Source organism: Microcebus murinus, chromosome 8 (genome assembly GCF_040939455.1).
Source record: "Microcebus murinus isolate Inina chromosome 8, M.murinus_Inina_mat1.0, whole genome shotgun sequence".
NCBI lineage: Eukaryota > Metazoa > Chordata > Mammalia > Primates > Cheirogaleidae > Microcebus > Microcebus murinus.
The window spans coordinates 37900097-37927068 of record NC_134111.1 but is presented as its reverse complement, the minus strand read 5'-3'; the positions used below and the strand labels follow the sequence as shown (position 1 = coordinate 37927068).

General features: G+C 36.4%; 1 protein-coding gene across 3 annotated transcripts in view; it reads left to right on the top strand.

The window, feature by feature from the left end:
* The window catches only part of CYTIP (cytohesin 1 interacting protein), a 74202-nt gene that overhangs the window by 39554 nt on the left and 7676 nt on the right, over window positions 1-26972 (top strand). Inside the window, exons 1-7 of one of the 3 annotated variants that reach the window (XM_012745264.2) lie at window positions 2286-2304; window positions 5533-5692; window positions 12964-13013; window positions 13282-13336; window positions 16803-16905; window positions 17128-17221; window positions 20065-20134. In XM_012745264.2, coding sequence (XP_012600718.2) covers window positions 5624-5692; window positions 12964-13013; window positions 13282-13336; window positions 16803-16905; window positions 17128-17221; window positions 20065-20134 — 441 coding nt within the window. In that variant the 5' untranslated portion in view covers window positions 2286-2304; window positions 5533-5623. Of the gene's footprint in view, window positions 1-2285; window positions 2305-5014; window positions 5693-12963; window positions 13014-13281; window positions 13337-16802; window positions 16906-17127; window positions 17222-20064; window positions 20135-26972 lie in introns of those variants that run through there. The other 2 variants (XM_076005554.1, XM_012745263.3) reach the window with 2 other exon arrangements.

Here is a 26972-nt window from a genome sequence, read left to right as displayed (position 1 = left end):
TATAAAGCAATTAAAACTACTGTACTTGAAGTCAGGCTGGAATTCTCAGAATCCTTCTCTCATGCCTTCTTCCTTCTCCTCCCCTTTCCCCTTTTCCCCAGGTAATGTACATTTTCACAAGTATCCTCTTAATATTATTGCATAGACTGCTCCTTAATACTCAGACAATTCCAATGCACTCACAGAACATTTTGTATATATGCATGCATATGTCCATAGGCACAGCTGCCTTTTAAAATCTACACAGGCCAGGCATGGTGGCTCATGCCTGTAATTCTAGCATTCTGGGAGGCCGAGGCGGGTGGATCACTCAAGGTCAGGAATTCGAGACAAGCCTGAAGAAGAACAAGACCTTGTCTCTACTAAAAATAGAAAGAAATTAATTGGCCAAATAAAAATATATGGAAAAAATTAGCCAGGCATGGTGGCGCATGCCTGTAGTCCCAGCTACTCGGGAGGCTGAGGCAGCAGGATTGCTTGAGCCCAGGAGTTTGAGGTTGCTGTGAGCTAGGCTGACGTCATGGCACTCTAGCCTGGACAACAGAGTGAGACTCTGTCTCAAAAAAAACAAAAACAAAAACCTACATATACCCTATTGTGTCCAAGTGGTCCATTTACTACCTTGTACCTTCACTGTGGACCCTCTTAGAGATCCATACACCACCATGCTTAGTCCTATCACCAAATCTGAAATAGATAAAGAAGAAAATAGAATTTTTACAAATGCAGTTAATGATGTTTCTATGTGGTAAGTACAGCAAGTGAATGTGTAAAAACATCTACTGTTACATTTCAAAGAAAGCTTGAAATTATCTTACTGAGTTGTTTCATGAAAAACTGATCTAGCCAATTATTTAAAGCCCCAAATGAACTTAGTGGATTAATCTCTTGGATGATATTGTAATCTACCCATACCTTCATGATTTGATTGAATATGTCAGAAAAATGGTTTCCTTGTATTTGCATTAAAAACATAATGGAGACGATCTTTTGTTAAACTATCATCTGTATTAGGTTTAAAGTTTTTCTTTGTACTGTTTTAAATATATATGTCATAATTCTAAGTGAATATTTGGTTTGTATTCACAATAGGATTTCTAATACAGGGCCTTTATGATCTTTGCTGCTGTTATTTCCCTCTTCTGACCTGGCTGGTTTTGAGGGCCAGTCCTGACTATAGAGTTTTAGTTTACCCTTTTCTGAAGAAGGCTACTCCTCTTTGGAGAATGTTGTTCTGAAGCTCAATGACTCACATTAATAGTGGGGAAGATGGGAACATCTATCTACCCAGCTCAGTCACTCAAATAAGATAATAAATAGGACAAAACAGTTGCCACAGTTAGTGGACACTCATATATGAACATAGCCTTATTAAATTAAATTTACTTTATATAAATTCAAACATACAGTATTTTAATATTGTCTATGTGACTTTAATTCATCTCCTATATCAGCCCAGGAAGCCAAATCAAGGCTTCCTACCCATATAAAGTCAAAAGGCCAAAATAAATAAGCAACTCAAACCAACCCAAAACAAAACAAAATCCTACGATATTCCAGGAAGCCAAATAATGTCTTCTTATGCAAATAAAGGCAAACAGCAAAAATAAAACAAACAAAAAACTATGTTTAAATCAGAATGGCATAGAGGAAATCTCATTTTTTAAGCAACCAGTTTCTTCTCTCCCATGTTTACCCTAATAAATAGGTGAGTTGGACTACTAGTAATCAAGAAATTTTAGACATTGGCTTTGATGATGCTTTTCAAACACACATTGATACACTACAGCCAGGGACTTCATATGTATTCTAGTCTTTAGACTTTTCTGGAGTGGATAAAGGATTCTTGCTGGACATATGGGCATTTGGTAATGGATAGGGCAGTTCATATAGAATTAAAGTTCATTTCCTTTGGAACTTTTTCCTTTGACATTTTATTACTTGGAACAAAATTCTACAGTAATAGCTTACTTTGTACCAAGTGCTATGCATGGGCTATTCTATCTATTCCTCCCTACAACGTTTTGTTTTAGGTATGTGAAAAACTGAGGTTTGGAGAGTGTGTTAATCAGCCCAGGCTGCCATAACAAATACCATAGACTGAGTGGCTTTAAACAACAGAAATTTATATTCTCACAGTTCTGGAGGCTGGGAAGTCCAAGATCAAGGTGCTTGCAAATTTAGTTCCTGATAAGGGCTCTTTTCCTGGCTTGCAGATGGCTGTCTTCCTGCTGTGTCCTCACATGGTAGAGAGGGAGTTCTCTGCCATCTCTCCTTAAAAGGGCACTGATTCCATCAGATCAGGTACCTACCCTTATGACCTCATTTAACCTTAATTACTTAATTAATTAACCTCCTTATAGGCCCTATCTCTAAATACAGTCATATTGGAGTTTAGAGCTTTAATGAATGAATTCTGGGGGGTACTCAATTCAGTCCATAGGCTCTAAAGCAGCAGAGCCAGGATTCGAATCCAAGTAGTTTGGCAATGAAACCCTGCTGTCAACCCTTGTAAGATTCTTATGGATGATTGCAAGGTTGGCCCACTTTGTCTTGTAAGCCTTCCTTCCTTTCTTTCCACGTTTCACACTCTAGGCATGTCCCTCTTACCCACCTCTACCAAATCATCTTATGTTTTAGCCCCTCAGGGTTCATCTGATTTGTACTAAAAATTAATTCTTTCCAAGAGTATTTACATATTTATGAACAAAATGTTCCAAATAAGAGGAATGTTCCCCTCCCTTCCAAAAAATGGAATATTAGCTTTTGGAGCACATGGCAGATATATTTTTAAAGAGATTCTGTCCTTATCTCTCAGATCACTCCCAAGGGAAAATTGTAGCCCTTTGGAATATGAGCTCATAGTAAATATATTCCCTATCAGTTTTTTCTTCTTTAGTGGTGCTTCAGAACAATAGTGTTGAATTCTTTTTGTTTAACATCTATGACTTCTACCCTTTTCTTTTTATTCACATTTATTGAACAACTTTTATATGTAGGACAAAGTATAAATTTAAAGATAAGAGATGACTCTTGCTCTCAAGTAAACTAGGAGAAATTAGATATTAGCAGAGAAATATACTTGCATACAATTAACTATAATGTGTTAAATCTCAAAAAGATCTGAAAAAGATACAAGATTTCAGAGAGTGAAGTCAGACAAGAACATGGGATTCTTTTTATTTTATTTTATTTTGTGGACAGTGAGACACTCTTGAAATCTTTGAGTATGTATGTAGCTTGATCTGATTCTATTTCAGAATCACCTCTCTAAAATAAAGGGGAGATTGAAGAGGAAGAGAGTCCAGTATATTATTGTCCAGTATTATGATTGTCTTAAGGTCAGTCCTAAAAAAAGAGAAGTTGTGAACAGTGGAATATCTTTGTAACTCAAGGGTTTGGTGTTTGGAAGTCATGTTCCCATTAAAAGATTAGTTTCCCTGCATTTTATCAAAATGGACACTTTTGATCAGGATGATATTAAAAATATTTAATAACTGGTATGACATAGGCCCTGACAATTAGAACATAAAACACACCAATGCAAATAGCCCAAGTCATAAATATATAATCAACAGGTGTGATCACATGATATGTGTTGGCCGAATGTCAGACTTGCCTTTGACTCTGGTTTTATACCCATGGATTGCATGATTTGAAAGATTCTACTTATTAAACACAGTTCATAAATTAAATAATAAATAATTTGCTTACCGATTTCTTAATTTAATGGTAGATTTCTATAATTTACAGCAGCTTAAGATGAGTACAACAATGAATTAATGCAATTTTAGTACTCATCTATAAAAGTAGGTGTGTTAGTTGGCCTATGTGGCCTTATATTAGGCAGATGTATAATTTCCATTTAGTGTCTTAAAATATTAAAAATATTTACCTAACTTTATCTGACTTTTAGGGAACAGTGGATTGCCGTCCTCCATTAATAGTGTTAATTTAAGTTACATGCCTCATAGCCTGGAAATGTTTATAAAATCAATCTCTCTCTTTATGTATATATATATATATATATACACATACATACATATATATGTAAAATATATATAAACACATACACATAAATGTAGTTTTGTATCTATCTATATATAAATATATTTTTCACATTCATGTCTTTATAATTGATGTACTCTTCAGTTACCAAAGTTATTTATCACTCTCTTTCGCCTTATACATTAATGTTACCCCCCTGGCCCCTGAAAACTTGTGTTTGTAATCCCCGATTTAGATCATTATATGTTTTTGGAGATATCATTATGCCCATGTCATAATCCAATTCCAGTATAGTGAATCATGCAGTGATAAGATTTTTAAAAATTTCTATACTGGATCCAACTTTTGAAGCACTGTTAATTCAATCTTATTATTTACATTTGGCTAGTTCTGCTTGAGTTGAATTCACCTTGACTTCCAATATACACACATTCCACTTTAGTTCCAATATTTTCTAACTCTTTTAAATTCTAGTTTTGACTTTCAAAGATTTAAAAAACACATTTGACTTTTTTTGTGCCATATAAAACTTCTCTTTTTGACTTTTGTTTTGATTCTTCTTTTTACTTGCCTTCCCTACTCCTCCCCTGAAACCAGTTCTTTCGAAACTACCTGCCCCTGTCTCTGCCCTTCCCCTCCCAAAAAGCACCTGTGACCTTGAGTACTTTGTGGTGGTAGTGTCCTTGACCCATATGCACATGCAGGCACCCACTGGCAACAGCCACTTTGGTTTGTCTGCCATGTTCCTGCCCCCTCCATTCCTCCCAGGGACCTCTTTCTGATGGCTACAGCAACATGCAGTCTACAGACACCATCACACCCTAAATGTGCTGGCTTTTCCTTCTCCTTGTAAAGATGATGGGCAATTTCAGTAAGGACAAAGTAGTCCTTAAGGGCAAGCAAAAGAATGCTGAATGGTTATAACTCAAGTGGCAGCTACAGTGTCTTTTTGATGAACACTAATGAGCTAGAGTATATTTGGGGAAAGTACATTACAAGGTCTTCCTGAAAGAATGTCATGACCATACCTGTAATTCTTGCTTATGTTCACAAAGAACTGAATGTCCTCATATCCTGACTTTTGCATTGCACTGCCAATATTAACTAAGAGAATGGATGGGAAACAAATGGCAGAACTTGGGGAAGTTTTTTTTTCTTCTTTAAAAAAAAAAAAAACGGCAGATGGTGTTTTGAACACAACTTGCCATAGAATATGAAAGCATAAAGTTTTGGCTGTGTGAGGGGGGAAAAAGAAGTTGATTTTTTAAACTGTAAAAATTAGCTTGAGGTTGTCCCAGGAGTTTAAAGGGGAAAAAAAAAAAAAAAACATTTAGAAATGGGAGTGAACTGCAAGATAGGGTTTGTGTAACAAGTACCTCAAACCACAAAAGTCACATGGGCTCTTTCTGCTTTGCTACTTTTGATTACTTGTCAGAGGGTTGCGCTTTGAGCTTCCCCCATCCTGCAAGGCCACTCAACCATGTGCTAACTGGAGTAATCTTTATTCACAATGTCTTTGCAAAGGCTAGTGCAACAGAGCAGCAATGGCAATTTGTTGGACTACTGCGCTGGTCCAGCGTATAGCTCTTACCCCACACTCACCGGCAGCATTACGATGGACGATAACAGAAGGCTTCAAATGCTGACAGACACAGTGGCTACTTTGCCGCGGGGACGAAAGCAGGTATGATTACTGTTTTGTAACTCTTTGAGTGTTCTTGTTCTCCTGAGAGCGGAGTGACATGTTTGTCCAATTCATACTAAAAACATTATTGTAGAAGCTTTGGATTTAGGGACAAAGCATGGGTGAAGGGCATGAGATGCCCAGAGAGCTAGTGGACCAGTCCAAAGATTTGAGACCACAATCAAAACATTTTTTTTTTCAAGGCAAAAATTAAGATTGTTTTTGTCTTTTGGAGACGTACTCAGATAAAATGAAAACCATTAATCATAACAAATTTGAAGATGGTTTATATAGATACAACCAGGATGAGAATTATTGATTTCCTCTTTATGTCTCCATTGAGTCTTACCTTCTCATTCTCACTCCCAGGCCTTGATAGTGGGTTCATAATCAAATGAGAAATACTTTTTTCTTGAGGAAAAATTTTGTTGACAAAGTTAGTTATCTTCGGCTCTAGGACACTGGCATGTACCTCCTGCTAATGGAGAATAAGGCACTTTTGTATAGGCAAGTGCCAGATTGACTATCACCTCACTGCTTAGGAGCTGTGGGATCTTGAGCAAGTCATTTGGCTCCCTAAGCTTCAGTTTTCCTTTTGCTAAATTGGAGATAATAATAGAACTACTCGTATTGGGCTCTTGTGCTGATTAAGTAAGGAAATGTGCAATGCTTAACACAGTGACTACCCCTAGTATGCGTTCATTAAAGGCTAGATTATGCTATGTAAACATTTTTATTGAAAAGTATTTCTCTAGGGATAAAAACTCATTTGGAAAATCCATGTCTAACTCAATTTATTTTGATTGTTTTGGTTTTTCAATTTCTAATATGTAAATAAAAGTTTAACCATAATACCTTTTCAGGTTTTGCTTATATAACTTGCTATTAAACCCCAAGTACATATTTGAATTTAGATATAGCACTTGTCCAGAAAATATTTAGAATTGCTTTAGAGTATGAATTTTTGCCCTTACATTTTGCGTGTACATCATGTGCTCCTTTTAAGCCTTGTATTTTCAGGATTAGAGAATTATCTCATAGTGGGAGAATCACAATCTTTTTCGAGTAATGCATGTAGCTGATTCCTTGGTATTTTTCATAATGAAGTTAAGGGCCTGATTTGCCATGATTTGGATTATCGATCTTTCTCAATCCAAAGCGCTTTTATGATGCAAAGTTAAATGGAATAATGAACATTTCTATCAGTCTACACAACCTGTCTGAAAATAAAGCAACATGAGAAATACCAACGTCTTAATTCACTTTTTAGATTTACAGCAGTCAGTTTTTCAATTTGCCATGAAGCTATCACAATAATTATGGTTCACTTGGTTAGGCTACGATTTCATTCTTTTGGTAGAATGCTTACTGCTAAAGATAGTTGGTAATATTTGAATCAAGATGGGAACTTTCCTTCCTTTATGCCCTCCACACCTGCAGCCTTGGTAATTTCCCTTATATACTCTTATCTACTCTTCAGCCCAGGCATTTCAATGCAACAGATAGTTTCTGAGCACCTACAAGGGCACAGACCTCATGCTAAGCATAGTAGGTACCAAGACTACCAGAGCTTGTGTCCTGCCCGTCTAGGGTCTACAATTCAGTAGGCAGTATGCATGGGTGTTACACAAAGTAAAACACCATGAATACGCTCATCCAAGTGAAATGTCTTTGAATATGGCCTTGAAAGACAGAGATATTCCAGATATTGAAGGGTATTCCAGAGCAAGGGAATAATAAATGCTGAGGCACAGGTCTTGGTGCCTTGAGAGCATGTTTGTGCAGTAGCACAATATTAAGGGTGTCAGGAGGACACAGGGAGTGTGTAGGAGGTGATAAGAGACCTGAGAGCCAGGCTGCTTTGCAGAACACTTGAACAACTTCCCCTGAAAAAGCAGCAATGTAACCCGCACAGAGAGCCACTGAACATGTTTGAGCAGTAGAGGATTTTAGGAACCTTATTCCACAAATGTGGTGGGTTGGTAAGGGAGTACTAGTGAGACTAGTGGTGAGGGAGAAACTTTTGCAGGAGTTGGAGAAAGAGAAAATGGGGGAACAGAGAGGAGACTGAAAGACTTTAATATGAACGGCATTGAAGATGGAGGAGTCACATCTGGTTTTAAGCCAGAGTGAAGACAGCATGAACTGAAAGAAGGCAATTAGTAGGGGAGGTGATTATTGGAGGAAGATAACGAGAGGAATGTAGACATATGAAATGCATGTGTGTGTTCCTGCATGTGTACATACACAGATACTTTCCCATACCAATTAATTTATGCAGATGTTCTATCTTTTCTAGATCTTCTCTGATCTTCCCTCTTCTTTCATATTCTTTCTCATGGCAGACTCTCCCTATTCAAACAGCTTTTTCTTATTGTTTTGAGAATTGCTTTTTTAAAAAAAAGCAAAACAAAACTTCTTGTACATGAGATTTCTGATTCTGTACAATTATCATCAATGAGACTTGATGCAAGTTTATCCCAACATTTCAGAATCTTCCAAATAGATGTTCATTTTCTTTAACTGGTTTTTAGAAAATAACCACCCATTTGACACTGAGCAAATTGCAGGCAACGAGATCCCAGTGAGGCAATCGCCTGAGCAGGTGTTTCTGTGCCTACTGTTATTGTCAACATTTTCAGGCCTGACGTCCACAATTCATACTTGTTGCTATTGTTGGCTTTGGTTTCTGCAAAGCTGTATCTGGTTAGCCTGCAGTTTTAAATTAATCTTCAGAATCAATTGGGTGTTTACAATTATTTAAAAATAGATTTCTGTGTGTGCATGTTATCTCAATACCTGCATTTGTGGGAGGAAGTGTCAGACGCCCCAGTACGGCTTTTACTTTTGGACATAGTTTTAGGGGCAAACAATCCCTGTAATGGAAAACTCTGTAGGAAGGAGACGAGAGGAAATAAGAACAGTCTTTTATGATGCCAACGGAGTAGTGCTCGTGCCTTACCACCCACTCCAGCGAGGGTTCTACATTGTCTTTGGAAAGCAGTTTTACAGAATGCCATAGTGAGACCCAAGCACCTGGCAACCAGGCAAGGAGCTTAACTGAGTATGAGTAGTACCTCAATAAAATTAGGCAATTAGCGTTGACTAATTATGACTTCAAATTATGACTTTATAGGCAACTTCTGGAAGGATGATTTCACTTACAGGTTTGATAGGGAATTTGTGCTGAACTCTGTGACATGTGCATTGCTGGGACAGGCTCTGTCCCCAAGGAGCGTTCACGGGGTCTCTGGCAGTGCACCCGTCAGGTGCCTTAACTCATGTGTTCCTAACAGCACCAAGGGATCTTAATCATTGAATGATGCTTTCAGGTAGAAAACTGTGTTAATATCACACAAAAGCACTTGAAGAGTATTCTTTAATCCATATTGTGGCATACTTGAAGTCAGCATCCAAAAACTTCTTGAAAAAAAGGTCCATGAGCTCACAATGAGAACTTCCTTGGAAACTGCTACATTCTTTTTAGGTTCCTTAGGGGCACTTACAAGTTAGGAAGTAGGGTTCAGCTGTATTATTTTGTTGCCTCTTTGAATAATCTGTGGAGCCTTGCTATCCTAATCCTCTTGACTTAAAAGGCGAGGTCAGGGGTGGGAGGAAGGAGGGACTGTATGCGTTCAAGAACTGAGGAGCCAGGCAGGGGACTGGAAGGGAGCAGAGTGCATAATTTGGGGGCTTTTGAAACAAACAACAAAAACAAACACCTTACTTGTGCATCAGTATCCTCCCTTTCTCCCCCACCCCGCCTGCCGTCCCCACCCAGCACTTTCAGGAAATGAGTACTGAGAGTAGAGACCAGGAAGTAACAGTCTGTAATTTAGCAGAAGTGGCTACAGTGTTGAATTCTGAGCTTCTCTGAGGAGAGCTTGCTGTCTGGCTGGCTGCAGATCTCTCCTGTTCCACAAATGGACAGCTGAAGTGTTTGGTCTTGGGTTTTGCACTAAAGAGGGACATGAGGAATCACTGAATAGCAGAAGAAATTACATTTTGAATATTAATGCTTGATCTTTTGAGTCATCTGACTCAAAACAGAAGAAGAGCAATTGTAAATCTAATGCAGATATCGTTATCTTATGGCTAGCAAGGAGTTAAGGAGCTTTGTCTATTCAGCAGTCATAATTGAATGTGTAGTTTGCAAGCCTGCCAAATTGCTAAACCTAGATTTCTCATATTAGATAATGTGTAATAAAAGACAGCTGTTGCCAGCATATGCTGTGGATTGCACACCAGTTCCCCATTCATGGTTTTCGGTGCCATCACTACAACCCCGAGGAAAGGCTGTGGCTGAGAGGGCAGCCTGGGAAACATGAGGCTCCCCTGGTCAGATCCCGGAACAGGGCTGTTCACCCTAGGGAAAGGGGTGCAGCGAAAACTTGGTCCAAAATGTAACACCCTTGATAAGACCTTAGACATACTTCCTTCCATTTAGGCAGATAGTTTGGTATGTGAGCCAGACCCTGAGAACATTCCTTTCCGCATCGCCTCAGTCTGACAGCCCGTAGCAAAACCAAGTAGGCTTTGTGTCAAGATGTGGTACATGTCAGAGAATGTGATGGTGCCTAATTTACTGAAATTGTTTTTTTTTTTTTAATTTAAATGTTAGGTGCTTAAAACAGACTCTTTGCTAATCCAGAATGGAAACTAATTTATAATTTTACTTAATCTTGACTTTTTTTGGTGTGCCACTCATAACCCAAATCAGTCCACAGGAATTGAACGTCTGCGGTGGTTTTCATGTTGTGTTTGGCAACTATTTTCATTTTTAACTAGTCAATTAGCTGGATAGAAAGGTTAGAAGGAAAGAGGTGAGGATATGTCCCAGAAATCTCAAATCTATTTTGTGGGCTTAAACTTTTTTAGAGTTGAATCTATTCACAATGATTTTTGATTTAGATGGCAGGTTGGATGAAATCTTGAGATTCCTATCAATGCTATGATTATTGGCCTTGTGAAAGAACATTTAAAAGTGCCAAGGCTCAGAGTTTTAATAATAATTAATTCTTGCCACGATTCATTCATTTAGCAGTTATGTATTAAGGCACACATATCTTTGTTTTCCAGTAGTCCTTTTTCTGTGTTTCTTACTGTTTTTGGATTGAGTTTTTTTCATTGTCTGTTTTCTTTCATTTTTAAATCTTGCTATGTATTTGGGATTTTAAATTTTAAGTTATATTTTTAGTGATTATCCTTAAGCTTTTCCTATGAATGTTTAATTAATGAAGGACAAAGCTGAAGAAGATCTTAATGTATTCCTCCTCAACTTGAGTACTCTAACTTCAATGTTCCATCACTTCCCTGTTGATTTTATTGTCATCTAGTAGTTTATTTCTGTTTGTCTATTTCTCTATTTTCAAGTTTCTATGCTATTCCAGGCCCTGTGCTAGGCATTGGGGTAGGAAGTAAAGCAAATACATTCCCCAAGAGGCCCAAAGCACACAGATGATTGCATACAGAAGTGAGGTATTTGATCCATTATGCATGTCATAAAATGCATACATTCAGAGCTGCATATATATGAATATATGAACAATATGATTACTACTGATAGCAAGAATAATATTTAAAAAAATATAAGCCCTCACTATGATTGTAGATGTCCTACCTAAGTCCCTTATAATCTTAATTAAGGGTGGAAGACAAGAGATGTAGATAACATAGATTAAGAAAATGTGAGTATAGTATAAGAGAGAGATTGAGAATGTTTGGAAATATCAAATGTATTGCTATCTTCTGCAAGAGGGCAGCCCACTAATATCGCCGAATGGTCCCCATCCTTGTGAATGTTACATAAGAGGTCCAAAATCAGTCTATAACAAACCATACAGATTGTTGTAGGCATTCCACAGTTGGTCCTCTTAAATTAAATAGAGATGCACTTTTTAGTAAGTCTAGGGAATCTTTCAGGTCTGAGCCACCCCAGTTCAGTCTTCAGGGTAATATAAATGAATTGAAGTCCAGAACTGACAAAAAGTAAAATGTAATTAATTTACATTAAATCAGTGGGAAGAACCTCTCCATTACATTAACTGCTGACTGGTGACTGAATTCTTCACACTGAACCATTCCAGAACATTTGGCACTTTGTACCTGGGAATTCAAATCTCCTACAGAAGTGTAGACTTCACTCATAATGAAGCCTTAATGAGAATTTCATTTACATAACGTGTCACATGTACATTGTTTTCTTCTATGTATTTATCTCCTGGATTTTGTTCTCTACTTAATTTTATTTTTATTTGTCTGGACTGACTATGCGTTAATCTCCTAATATTTTATATATCTACTTATATATGATAATCATTTGGGGTTGACAGTTAAACACCATGGGTTAGCTAGTAGCATAAACTTATGTTTTGGGCCCTTGGTCTAACACTTGAGAATAGGACTCATTAACATTCTCTAAACAAACAAAACAAAAAATATGCAAAATCCTGCTGCAATCCCCTAAAAAATAAGGTCTCACCTTTTCTTGACTTTTCCTCTGTTTCCAATGATAGAATGTATCCTGAAAGCTTATGTTTATATGGCCTTTTCTAAAATGTACAGAGGCATGAAAATGATATTATTTACACCATTTATACCATTCTGAGGTTCCTTTCCTTTCTTGGCTGGAAATTTCATTGCATACTTCCAGAACTATTGCAAAATAAATCAAAAGCAGAATTGAGGTTTTGAGTCCCTGATTTCACCTGAATTGTGTTTCTATATATGAGTTGCTTCTTTAGAGATTATTATATCCTGCTAAAAACAGTAACATATTGATCTATATATCTATATCTATTTTTATATATAGATATGTATATATATTTAGAGACTATACACATTCATTTCATGAGCATCTCCAAAAACTACCTAGTATTTGGTTTTATATGTCATTCTATAGGTGTTATTTTTCTTTGGATTTCAGTGTGATTACAAATTGTTGTGGTTAGTCTTTCAGAGGCTGTTTTAAATACAGATCAGAGATGAAGTTCTCTTTGGAAGCTTTGGAGTTTTGCCACATAATATTAACTCTTTTGCCACAGTGTATTACTATCCAAGCCTCTTTTAATCTTTTAAAAGGATGCCTCAAAATCTGCTCTCCCAACTCTCTTTGCTATCACCAGAGAATGGAAATTACTGCCTTTCTGTAACAATTTCTCAGGAGCTGGGCCAAGGAGGGTGATAAAGAACAAAGTTCTTTGTGATGCAGAACATTTTGCAGATGTATCTTAAAGACCTTGAAATAACTGTGTGCTTTTTGTATTTTTCAGCTTGCTTTGACCAGATCAAGTTCTTTAGGTGACTTTTCCTGGTCTCAAAGGTAAAGAGATTGAATTGTTTTGGGGTCTCTCATGAAAATATCTAGGAACACAGCTCTCTAGACTGTTGATAACACTCACCCACACACAAACACACACACACACACACACACACACACACACACACACACGCCCCCTCACAGAGTCATACTACAATTTACATAAATGTCAGTGATTTTTTTATTGTGACAGTTATTTTTAATGATAAACATGTACCAAATGTGATACTTTGATTTTCACCCCATTCTCTTTTTTTAATTTTTGTTGCAGAAAGCTTGTTACTGTGGAAAAGCAGGACAATGGAACATTTGGATTTGAAATTCAGGTGAGCAGTTTCTGAATTTTCTAGACTTCCAAGGATGAGAGTGGCACTGGTAAATGTCATGATCTGTGCAAAGGAAATAGAATGAAGTTAGGATCAGAGAATGACGGAGACTGTGACTTTTGTTCCCTGTATGTTGGTTTTGGGTATTTTTTCAGTGTGTTAAGTGCGCTCAAGGAAAGAAAACAATGAAGCTGATAAAATAAAACCCCTGAGATATGCTCAGCAGTTTGTGCTTAGTAGCTTCAGCCTTCCCTTAAGTCTGAGACTGATCAGAAATGCTTGATGTCAGCCAGGTCTTAGATAAGAGAGCAAAATAATTTTTACAGATGTGCATTTTATGCATTTACATTTTGGATGTGTTTTGCATAATCATGTTGTTATACTGTATATCAGATTTTAAATATTTACTTTGATATTCAGGAAACACTTGAAAGACTATACATCTGTGTATATGGAATGCATATATTCATGTATAGCTCCTGTTACATTTTGATACTAAATATTTCATATTGGATAAATGAGAAATTTGTAGCTTTTTTTCACTATGGGCAACACTTTATAATTATTATTTGAAACACTTAAGAACATTTGGCTCTACTTGCAGATTGCCTCATGCTGTAGGAAATTTTTAACAGTCTTTATAGGTTTTAATGTAATTGCCTGGGAATTTCATTGCTTATTTGCTGTCTGCTTTTTCAAGACCATGTTTGTAAAGAGGGTGAGTTAGGTCAAATGAAGTCTAGTACAATTAAGTGCAACAGTAGTAGCTTAAGTATTCCTGTTTTTTTCCATAGTACTTTTGCATTTCTTTTGGATATGTTTTACATAATCATATTCTTACACTATACATCAGATTTTAGATCTTAGCTTTAGTGCTACTTTCAGAAAACTTTGGTGTGATATCAGCCTCACAAATGGAAAGTCAGTGTGTATTTTAAGATTAGGAACAGGAAGCTGCTAAGTAAAACATGTCTTATGAGTAAAGAAACAAAATGGAACTCTAGCTGCAATGAAGACAGAGAAGGCTGTAGGAGAAAAGAATATAGTTCTACTTTCTGAACTCTTTTATTTTAAATTTGGTGAAATCTATAACTCACCACAATAATTGGTGGCATCCATCAAGTTTTAGAAACACAGTATTCTCTCTTTTCCCCCATTTACATGCAACACTTCCTGTCACTCCCTATTCTGTTGTAGAGATACCATTTTTTTGTGACTGCTTCTTTTTAAAGGGAAATTATCCTCCTCAAGGATGTGCAGCAGTTGCTACTGGAAAACAGGATAAATGACTACTCATTTATCTTTATTTTTCTCACTCTGCTACAATGTATGTTGCTGCTTCCTTACATTTCTCTCCTATACTGTAAACACGTATTCTACATGGATCAAGAGTTAAAATTATCATTAGTAGACTATATATCCCAGCACCACTGAGCCTTTGAAGATCAACATGAACTAAAGGCTAAAACTCTAAGTGGCGCCATGTATGTGTTAGCTCAGTGATGCAGAAACCCACACCCCTGTAGCTTTCCTCTGATATATGCTTCCCATTACCAGCTCATAATCTATTCCCTAGTACTTATAAGATTTGCAGCAACCAACAAATAGGGGGAATGCTTCTGGAAACTTTTTGAAGACCAGATAGAACCTTCATGTACCCATATTGAACACCCAGTGTGACTACGTATTTAAAGTCTGGAAGAATGACACTTTGAAAGAGAACAAATCCATCCTCCTTTCTGGTTTTCCATGGGTGCAAGTTTTATGCTGTTCCTGAGAATCATGCATCATGATAAAAACACAGATTTTAGACTCATGCCCACCTGAGGTCATATTCTCTCAATTCCTGTCTTACGGAGTCCTTCAGAGTTTTAAATGAAATAACGCATGTCATGTACCTGGTAATGTGACTGGTACCAATAGAAGACCAACAGATGATAGATGTTAGCATGGAGTTCATCAGGCATGATAAAGGGCAAGGCAGTCTTTGTGTCTCTAAGAAATGCAAATGATCATTCTCTCACTGGTCCCTGTAATGGGAGCTAACAGACTATAATAGAGAAGTATCCAATAAATTATTTCTTTCTGTAACTTTGTCTTTCCATCTCTATTCCTGATCTCAAATTTTATACCCACTGTAAACATATATGCAAGTGCCAGCTGTATAAATCAACACATTTCCCTTGCACTGTTCTCACTTTGATCACTGGGGTCGAGGGTGGGGTCTCACCACTAATGAGAATTATTAGAACTGTGGTTTCCCCAGGGAGTGTCACTTATATCTTTTGCTCATGTACCACATGAACTGGACCAGCCTTTCAGCTCTAGAAGGGTCTAGTCTGTAGCAAGAAGACTCCCATCAGGAAAGCTGTTAAAGGGATGACATAGATGGGAAATGTATTGCATGGTATTTTAAAGTCCTTTCTACCTTTAGATATGGGGGTTCTAAATGCCTTATAGATTGGATAGAAATCCCTTAGAGGTTAACAGACCCAAGTTTCTGGAAGTTGCTTGCACATGACTGATTTGTAGTTTTTCAGGGATTATCAAAGAAGAAGGAATGAACATCAGACATTAATTTATTCATAAGGAAACAGTACTGTAATGTGGTTTAATTTTAGGAATCAGATGTTTAAAAGACTCAACTCAGAGTGCTGATTTTGATTCTAAATGGAACTAGACTTCATAACTTAAATGTGTAAAAGAAAAATATATTTGTTATAGATCATTGGGATACTATATCTAGTAAACATTTATTCAGCGTTTTGCTACAATTAAAAAAATAAAAAACTTCACCACCACCAAACTACTTGTGCCAGATTGAGGCAAGAGGCGAAGATTAACTTTTTTTAATTTAGTTGGGTGACTAATGAACCGGTGAGAATTCAGGGCAGGCATACCAGAGAGTGCTCAGAAATGAAGGTAATTGAGTCAATTATAGTACTTTTGAATAAATGCAGGGCAGATTGTCATTATGTGCAGAACTCTGATTTAAAATAATCATAGTTGGCATGTCTCCCTTACTGGATGTGTACTGTTTCATACTCTTCTGTAATGAGTGTTTTAGCTTAGAAGAACCACTTAGGGATTTTTCTCTTTGCTCTTGGCCACCAACCATAGTTTTCCCCCATTTGGAAATGAGAAACTCAATTTTTAAAAGTAAATAGGTAATGATGGTAGCATCAGGTGCTTTCTTAGGCTTGGAAATATACAATCTTGAACCATTCTCATCTCACTTTCTTTCTCATAACAGATGTTTTTTTATGAATGGGGCTGGCTTCAAATTGTCTGGTGGAATTGCAAAATTGGTAACTTTGATTCAGTTTATAGTTAGAAAAGCCTTTCCAAATTGCCCTTTGCACTTACCTATTATACTTCTTAATGGTAATTGACGTAGTTTTCTTTTTTTAACAAATAGGTGTTGAGTTTTTTGAATAGTGACTGTGAATCACTTTAATTTTTACAGACTTACAGACTCCCTAATCAGAACGCCTGCTTCTCGGAAATGTGCACTCTGATATGCAAAATACAGGAGGACAGCCCAGCTCACTGCGCTGGCCTGCAAGCTGGTAACTTGCAACTTTGCTTTGCTCATGTTAGGAATCATTTAAATAGTAAGAAAATAAAACTTTTTTATAGTAAAGTTCAGAATATGATTGTTGCTTTGAATTTTCTTAGCTCCTTTATACTTCTAAAATTTAGAACTCGCTTGTTTTGCTTCATTTGCAAATAAGTCAGGAGGGATTATTTAATGAATCGATGTAACATTCATTTTTCTTGGTGTCTCCCAGGTGATGTCCTTGCAAATATCAACGGCGTGAGCACAGAAGGCTTTACCCACAAACAAGTGGTTGACTTGATCAGATCGTCAGGAAACCTGCTAACGTAACTATTTGTCTAGTTCCCATGGGGCTTCAAAAATGTTATGCTCGCGCATAATGCCTGTTGAGTGAATGAATAGGCTTTTTGTTCAGAGATCACAAGAAAGGAGAAGGCAGCGCACCACAGCTTTGGGATTGGGCACAAACATTATCAGTTCCTTTTGTTTCTCAAGGTTCCTCAGACTTGAACATATTGTCAACATCCGAAGTCAGAGGACATCAATAGCACAAACGTCTGCGTGGGAGAGATAGCTTTTAAAAATGTATTTTTTATGTCAAATTCAATTAAACTGGCACACATTCTCTTTAAACCGAGAGGAACTGATCCAATTTCCATGGTTGATAAAATCTTGTAGCTAAAACAAATCAAAGGTCATAAGGGCTGAATTTTTTTCCCCCTCTTTTGCCACAAGCCACTTGTTTTTCTCCTCTAGTGTTCCATTTGCAAGGAACAACCAAGTCTGCTCAACCCTCGTGCACTGAAACACACATGCTCACACTGAAAATTCCAAATATTGCAAACTTATTAGTAGGACAGTGGTCTTCCCAATTAGATATTTGACTGACTTTTCTACCCTAACATTCCCAGCACCTAATAAGACCTTAATAAGTAGTTAAAACATGAAATCCACTTGTTCATTAAAATTATATATATTGAGCAAATACTATGTTTCCAGCTCTGTGATAGGCTTGGGAGAGACGAAGATAAAGACTCTCTTAGTGCTTTAATATAATAACTGTGGAAAGAAATGGCTGAGCAAAGCCCGGAAAATAAGTGATTTTTATATGTCAGTTATTGATAGCTGCTATGAGGAAGGTAAACAGGACAATGGGATAGAGCATTGGGTAAGGAGGTGGCCAGCTTAGCTTAGATGTTTAAAGTGGTCCTTTTGAGGAGGTGAAATTTGAGTTGAGACTTAAATGAAGAGAAGGGATGGTCATATGAACTCCTGGCAAGAGCTTTAGGGTAAAAAGAGTCTCTGGGTTCTCAAAATGGGCTTGGGCACATCCAGAGTGTCAGAGAGAGTGAGCTGGTGCAGTTAGTAATTGGTGGATTAGGGAAAGTATATTAAAAATTGAAATCAGAGAGTCTGAAAGGGGGCTGACCAGGGGCCTCATCTACCATACCAACAAGTTGAGGTTTTATCCTGATTGTGGCAGGTTCTGTATTACCCGGTTCCTTCTTGACAGCCACCTGTGGGGTTAATTTTGTTCCTATTTATAGATGAAGTGCCTGAGGTTTAAGGAGAGCTAAGTTAAGGTCACACAACTAGTACATGATAGCGCTGGGATTTGACCACCTGCTCTGGACCAGGATCTGTTCTCTTCAGCTACAGCTGCTCATTGTAAGCTGCCAATAGAAAATCTGCCAGATGCTCTTCCACGATTCTAGTCTAAAACTTTAAAGCATGTTTTGGGTGTGTGTATGAGTAGTTTTAAAAGATGGTGGTGGTAGAGGATTGAGTCCAGCTCTACTGGACTTTTGAGTTCAGGGTAAAGGAAAGGTGCACTCTTGCTCCAGAGGAATCTGGACCCAGAAGGTTGGAACCATACAAAGTCCAAGAGGAAATGCTGGTTGTTAGAGTCAGACAGAAGGTTCTGCATGGGTAATGTGAGCAGACCACAGGTGAATAGGGGTGATAGGTGGAGATGATTGTTAGAAATTCAGAGATCATGAAAATGGGAGACAGTCTGTACAAATACAGAAGAGAATGGCCAATTGATGCTTGCAATTTTGCACATACACATCTATGGCTTGGGTAGGTCATACTGACACTGAGTCCCAATGAAATAGATTCATAATGATCCCCACTATTGCCCAGAGAGTCAAGACTGCCTTAATGGGAAAGCAGACAGAGTTTTGTCTAGCTATCAACTTGTTATCTCAGGCACGATGCTGTTAGAAATAGAGTAAAATTGCTCTCCACGTTTGATACTTGTTTCTTGCAACTTTATAAATAGAGTTACGGCTTAGTTATAAGAAGGAATTTGAACCAATACTTAAAAAATTGGTATGTGATTCATGAATGAAATATTTTATCATATTCAGATTGATGGTTTAGTAGTCAACATACAGGCCTTTAACTGGAGCACACAAAACAAATCAAATCACTCAAGATAGAACAAGTCTTTTATTTTTAGAAAGGTGTTTGGTGTAGGAAGAAAAAAACACTGTTAAGTTGATAATTCTGGGATTAAAGTTTGTGAACTAGAGGTTCTGAGATGAAGGAGTCTTATGAAGGTTATTATCTAATAGTAGTTCTGGTTCTGTTTGTTCTAGTTCCAAAATTGTAAGGGCAATTTAAAGAGGTAAAGTCTCCCAGAATCCTAGAGTGGAAAGGATTTCTCCTTGTTTCAAGAGTCCATCCAGGTCTATGGGTCTTGTGAGTGTTGATTCCACTGTTGTGAAAATCCCTAGTGCCTATTGTTTTTGTTATTGTATCCCTTGTGTTTATCCTGGAATCTGGCACATAGTAGATGCCCAATAAATACTTACCAAATACATGCGATGATTTAGGCTGTCCTCACAAGAATAGATTTTAGTGGACAGCAATCATCATTGTAAATAGTGGCTTCTGTAAAATAACCTACAGTTTACAAAGTGACCAGGATATTTTCTTTCAGCCAACCTCTCAAGGGGAGTTTCCCCCCCCCCCATTTTCTTCTGTGAATGTTATCAGAAGATTTGGCCTAGGTCCAGATACTTGAAGTGCCACGAGGACTGTAACATTTATATTGCGTTTTTAGTATGTCTGTGCTCAAAGTGTAATACTCCATGAGTATGGTACTTGTTTAAATGAATCACTCATGTTATTCCCTCCCCCCCCCTTTTTTTTCTGAAAACAGGATAGAGACTCTTAATGGAACAATGATTCTCAAAAGAACAGAGCTTGAAGCAAAGCTGCAGGTTTTAAAGGTAATTTAATTTAATGCAATGAGGCACACGTTTCATCCTTGAATGTGTGAGTGGTGAAATAAAGATCTATTTGAGGAATGGAGATAGCCCTTGAAGATGAAATGTCATCATGAATCTAAACTGCTGAATTACCAAGAGCCACACAATTACCTTTGGAGGAATATCAAATTCCATAAACCAATGTAAATCACTTTCTTCCTTCCTCCTTTTATGTGTCTATGAGGCTTAGAAAGGCAACAGGAAGACATGCCACTTGAAGAACTCTTCATTTACTGCACCTGTGATCTCTCTTGATTTACATTTTGTTTGGGGGAAAAAAACAACAACAAAAAAAATCATCATTTCCCCAAGTGTTGCACAAAGGTGCTGGAGGGCTAGGAATTTTTGCTTTTTCATTGTCCTCATTCTGTGTCCTTCTCTTCTGTCTCATTCTTAAAACAAAGACTTTATCCCTCTAATCCTGTGGCTGTCCTTGAATCTGCTTCCATTGGCAAACACACTACCAACTTTGAAGGGGGAAAAAATTAGTTTCCAGGAGATAGTGTGCAATGGAGGATGTTCAGGGAAAACTCCCTGGGATGGCTCTTTGAAGTTCTTAAAAATCTCTGTTTTCTGGGCTGGTGAGTCATGAAGTCCAGACCCTCACTCATATGTATCTGAGTCAGAGCCCTGTAAACTCCTCTCCTGGTTCAAGGTGACCGCTTAGTCCCAGTGCTTCCCTCTGCATGGGAATGCAGTAGTATCAATTGTAGCAGAGATTCTATAACTTATTCTCAGCAGGTTATTTACTTAGACTTTGTTTAGAAATAGCTGCCATTTAGTTTTCTTCATAAAGTATGCACTTATTAATTATTGAGCCTAAGAGGGTGGATTTTATCTTGTGTTCTTCTCTTATATATTTATATTTTATCTTGAATACTTTTTTTCCCCCACGTCCAATTCATCAACAAGCACTCCTTTCTCCTTCATCCACATTCCTTTTGATACTCTTGCCACTTTTTTTGAATCAATTTATAAAAGTCCTTGAAAAAAACTCTGCTCAAATTTTGGTAGAGATTGAATTGTATTTATAAAATAAATGAGAGTAATTGAAATCTTTATGGCATTCATTTTTCTCACTTTGAACACAGGATCTCAGTCTTTTTGTTCAGGTCTTTTATGTATATCAAAAATGCTTTGTACTTTTCTTCCTACATTTTTGTGTATCTTTTATTATATTTACCATGTACTTCCTAGTTTTTTTGCTGTAATAGATATGATCTTTTAAATTTTCATATGCTTATTATTATTAATTGCATGTACATTTTTAAATCTAGTTTTGCTGAACTCCCTTTATTCTAATAATAATTTTGTAGATTCCCTTAGATTTTCTATATAGACATCATATTATCTGCATATTATTTTGCCCTTTTAGTCCAATCATTCAACCAATTTATTTTTCTTCTCTTATAGCATTGGCTAGGATTGTCAGTATATTATAAATAGTGATAGTCTTATTTTTGAATTTAAAGAGAAAATTTCTAGATTTTTGTCATTACATTTTTATAAGGAATAAATAGTGCTTCATATTATATTTAGGTTTTTAAAGCTGTCAAAATTAATTTGTATTTCCAAAGTAAGATAGTTTTGGTGAACATCTTTTATAAAAAGTTAAACTAATTTTTTCAGGCTTTTGTAGAAAAAAAAGAAATATTGAAAATAACCTAAAGGTGTTACTTAAAATGAGTGAAAAAATAGCCTTATATTTCATAGAATAAAGTACTCACTTGCACAAAGCATTATTTCATGCTTCTAAGCAATTTCTATCTTTGAATATTTTCTCTATCTTTGAATGTTTTCTCCTTAAGTTTTAATTTACATACTTAACTGTTTTTTGTTAGCAATGAACATATATATTTTTCAATATCTCTGTCCTCTTCTAGAACATACAGAGCACCATAACATGCTTTAAATTTCCATTTAAGACATATTCCTATTATTGCTTACTTTAGAGAATTTCATTAATTTTTAAAAATTACAAAATACAGGTTTTTGTTCTAAATAGCTGGTAGTAAACAAATACACAAACTGGTTCAGTTGTTACACTTGCTGTTGTTTCTTGGACTCTAGTTCTTATCTCAGGGTTTATTTACCTTCTTGCTATAGCACCTCCTTCAGTGAGGGTAAATAGGTCTTTCTTGAAAAATGTCTTTATTTTACTGCTACTATTGAAAGAGAGTTTTGCTAGGTAATTGAATTATTCTAAGTTGATGTTTTATTTCATTAGCTCTGTGAATATATTACTCCTTTAATATTTTTGTTTAGGAGAGAGCTCTTAATAGTTGTTTTTGGTAAGTAATCTATATTTTCTGGTAAAAGTTTTAAAGTTTTTCCTTTTCACATTTAGGTCCTTAACTCATCCAAAATTAATTTTTAACATAGTATGAGTGTGGGAAAAATTTCAATTTTATTTTTTGCACATGCAAACGTAATTCTCCTAGTACTATTTATTTTGTAATCTCTTTTTTCTCTCAGCTGACCTGAAGTGAAATCTCTCTCTTTTTTAAGCAAGTTCCATGTGGATTTTCCAACAGGCTCCCTATTATGATCTATTGGTCAATTTGTTTATCCCAAATTCAGTTTATAATAAATATTAGTATCTACTTTGGCAAGGTTATTCTTGGTCCTTTTTGGTCATTTGATCATCTATGCAAATTATAAAATCAGATTATCAAATTCCATATATAAATGCTGGAATTTTGATTGATATCACATTTTATATATATTGATCAATTGGAGACTTCACATCCATATGGTATTGAGTTTTCTTGGTGTATGACCTTACCATTTTTACTTGTTTTCTTTAAAGTCTTTCAATAATGTCATATAATTTTATGTTATGGATCTTATACATTTTTTTTTAGAGTTGGTCCTTTGTACTTTATGTGTTTGTTCTTGTTGTTTCTTTATAAAAACAAAAATTTTGACTGCTGATAATAGATATGTGAAATCAATTTTCCTTTGCTGTTACTACATTGAAACACTATGCTAAACTATATCATTTCTAATAAATTATCTGTAGATAATTCTAGGTTTCCTATAGATATAGATAACAGAAAACATCTGTTAAGAATGACTTTTGGTTCTCTTTCTTGCTTTACTGCACTAGTGACTAATTGTAGGCATCTTTGTTTTATTCTTGATTTTACAGGGAATTCTTAATCTCTTTCCCATTAGAAATGAGCTATCTTTTAGGTTATGGAGGCTCTCACCTATACTCAGTTTGCTGGTAGTTTTTATAGGGCTTGTGTATTAAGTTTTATCAAATACTTCTTTTCTTCATCTTCCTATTTATTTTTAAAAACTTGTCAATAATGGTGAATGACATTTAAAGATTTTCTAATGTAAAGCCACCTGTTCATTTCTTAGGATAAACCCAACCTGATTTATCCTCGAAATTTATAGTCATTTTTATATACTTATTGGTTTGATTTGCTAATTTTTTAAAGAATTTTTGAAGGTAGTTTCATTTTATATGTAGACTAGTCTATAATCTTCACAGATTATCTTCTTCAGCTTTGGTATGAAGTTTACTAGATTCAGCAAGAGCTGGAGACTGTCTTTCTCTTTTTGTTCTCTGGTAGAATTCTTGTAATACCAACTGAATCATCTAGACTTGGGGTTCTTTTTTGGTGGGAAACATTTCAGCTACTGTTTCAATTTCTTTATTAGTTGTAAGATTATTCAAGATTTCTTGGTTTGTTGGGTTTTCTTGGAGCTGCTTTTAGTTATGTTTTAGAGTTAATGTTTTGGTTAATAAAGTGTTTAAATTTTATTGAATGATGTTGATAATAAAAATTGTATTCTGTTTTGAATCTTTGTCATAACTGTTATTATGTCCTCATTAACACCCATAGAAAGCTTATTATGCCTTTGCTTTTTCTTGATAATTTTTTCTACAGGATTTTCTATTTTTGAATCTTTAAAAAAACAAGTATTTGGATTTGTGGCAATCCTCTTTTTCCTGGTTGCTTTTAACATGTTCTTTTCTCTTTATTTATATACAGTTTTACCACAGTGTTATGAGTTCTGGATTCATTTCTAAATTTAGAACTCATATCTAAAGACTTGGGATTTTCTTCAGTTTTGGAAAACTGTTAGCTTAATCTCTTTGAATATACCTTCCTCATCATTTCCTGCGTTATCTTCTAGAATTCCTACTAGATGTATTTTATAGTTTGTTTTTTTTTTTCTTTTTCTTTTCTTTTTTTTTATTTTTTTGAGATAGAGTCTCACTCTGTTGCCCAGGCTAGAGTGCCATGGAGTCAGGCTAGCTCACAGCAACCTCAAACTCCTGGGCTCAAGCGATCCTCCTTCCTCAGCCTCTCAAGTAGCTGGAACTACAGGTGCATGCCACTACACCCAGATAATTTCTTTCTATTTTTAGTAGAGACAAGGTCTCACTCTTGCTCAGGCTGGTTTCGAATTTCTGACCTCAAGTGATCCTCCTGCCTCAGCCTCCCAGAGTGCTAGGATTACAGGTGTGAGTCACCACGGCTGGCTTAGAGTTTCTTGATTTATCTTCCGTACTTCCTAACCACTCTTTCATATTTTATACCCCTTTATTTTTTGTGTTATATACTCTTTGAATTATTTAGTAATAGCTTCACTAATGTCCATGTTATCTGTGTTCTGTATAGAATGTGTTCTTTTTATTCAGTTTTTAAAGTTAGCTTATTTTTTATTGTCTAGTAGTTTCGTGTCTATTCTTGTTTTATGTTTGTTTCAGATTTCTTGTTCTTATAAATACTGATCTCATATATCTCTGAAAGATTACAAACATTCTTATTTAAAGTCTTCTTTGGACACTTTTATATTTTCATTTTGTTTGGAGAGAATCCAAGTACCAGTAATCAATTTTATTGTCTTTCTTATCATTAAACATCTGTGAGTATTTTTGAGTTTAGTTTACCTACTTCCCTGGAGTGACATATTAGCCTCTCCCTTCAGCCCGCTGTGATAATTAGACAATTGCCCCCACTCAGCACTTCAAGGATCCCAATTCGATCTGGGAGGCTTAGATGCCTTTCCTGAAGAGTCAGTGTGCTGCTTGGCTCAGGTTGTGAGTCTGTGCTCAGGTCCTCCTGCCTCTCTAGGTACAAGCTCCACCTGAGCTGTAGCCTGCAGCAGCACCTGCTTCTCTCAGCCTCCTTTGTCCAGAGGTGGAGTTTCACCCAACGTTCTTTTCTTAAGCAAAATCCTTGGTTCAGTCCCTTGCTTCAGATAGGCGCATTGAAACTACATATTGCCATAGGATCCAAATTCGTAACTTAACCTCCTTTCATTTCTGATCTCAGAATCGTGAGATTTCCAGTTTATCTCTTGATTCAGAAATGCCCGGATCTGACCCATAACCAAGGTCAAGCAGGCTCCTCCTCCACACTGTGACATTTACTTTGTGACTACTCTGTCCCTCAAAGACTTCATGGGGCCAAAAGCTTTTCTCAGAACCAGTGGTCCTTTGTGAGCCACTTCCCTTTCTCTTGACCTATGATTCAAATGTTTAACATAAAAACAGCACATCCAATGGGCTGGCTGGGAGAGCTAGTTTTCAGTCTAGTTCTGCTATTTACTGGATTTGTAGCCCTTGGGAAACATTTTTGCCACATTGAATGTGTATTTTCTAATCTGTAACTTATTAGAGAAGTTAGGAAAATTTAATAGCATATTGTCTGTGAAAGCACAGTGAAAGTAATAAAGTGCTATGGAAATGTTTAACTGTGTGTCTCATGCCGATTGAAAGCATTGGAAATGTATCTGGAACCGGTTCAATGTGTGATGGTAGAGGGTTGTTTCAGGAAGCCATTCTTTCATGTATCCATTCAACCACTATTTACTGAGCAGCTGCTATATGTACCAGACACGGAGCTAGGCACAGGGAGGTGACACAGCCCAGGATGGTTAGATGTCACATAGGCTTTAATTCTCATCTAATGGTAAGAGTTTAGATTTGTCCAAATATACACTTGGGATGTCAGCAACAGAGGCAGAAACAGATGTTGAAGAAAATAGGGAAGTTTAGTTGCAGAATAAAAACTCCTAGTCATTTTGATACATCTGCTCTTTACACTGGTGTTTTCTTGGTTGAATTGACGACATACTTAAATCGCTGGGGCAAATCAACAAATAAGATATTTTAAAACCTTGATTTTTATAAAAATTAACTACTTGGCAAGCTGTGACTTTGTATTTTTGGATGTAAGTGCAGAAATATAACTTCCTGTTTTTTCTATATTTAGTTGTGACTGTCAACCTAGCCTTATGCTCTTCCACAGGACTCTATTCTCTTGTAGGAGATAAATGTCTATAAAAAAGACGAAGGAGGTTGGTGTATATGCCAGATTGTTGCTAGTCTGTAATCCCTGGGTCCCTATTTTTGACTTTCACATAGCCACAGGCTTATACAGATAACAAGAACTATGAATAAGGGAGCAATGCAGTCTTATAGACATTCTAGACTGGTGTAGTATAGAAAGAACAGAAATTGACTGAGCCACACATTGCTTTGATTTATCACATCCATAATAAGGATTGCTGTTAAATGTTACTATTACCAAGTCTTGGAAAATGCTTCCCAGTTGTTGTTCAGTCTTTGAAGACTGAGGAATGAGCCATGTTCCCCTTAAGCATTTAATGATGTTTTTGTAATTTTATTGCTTTCTTCCCCACAAGCTTTCCTCTCCCAAATATACATTTTTTCCGTCTTCCTTCTTAGCCTTCATCTACTCCTTCCATATTGCTTTGTACAAAGGACTGCTTGTTTCTAACTAGGCTGTCTTCCCTTTAGGATAAATGTCCA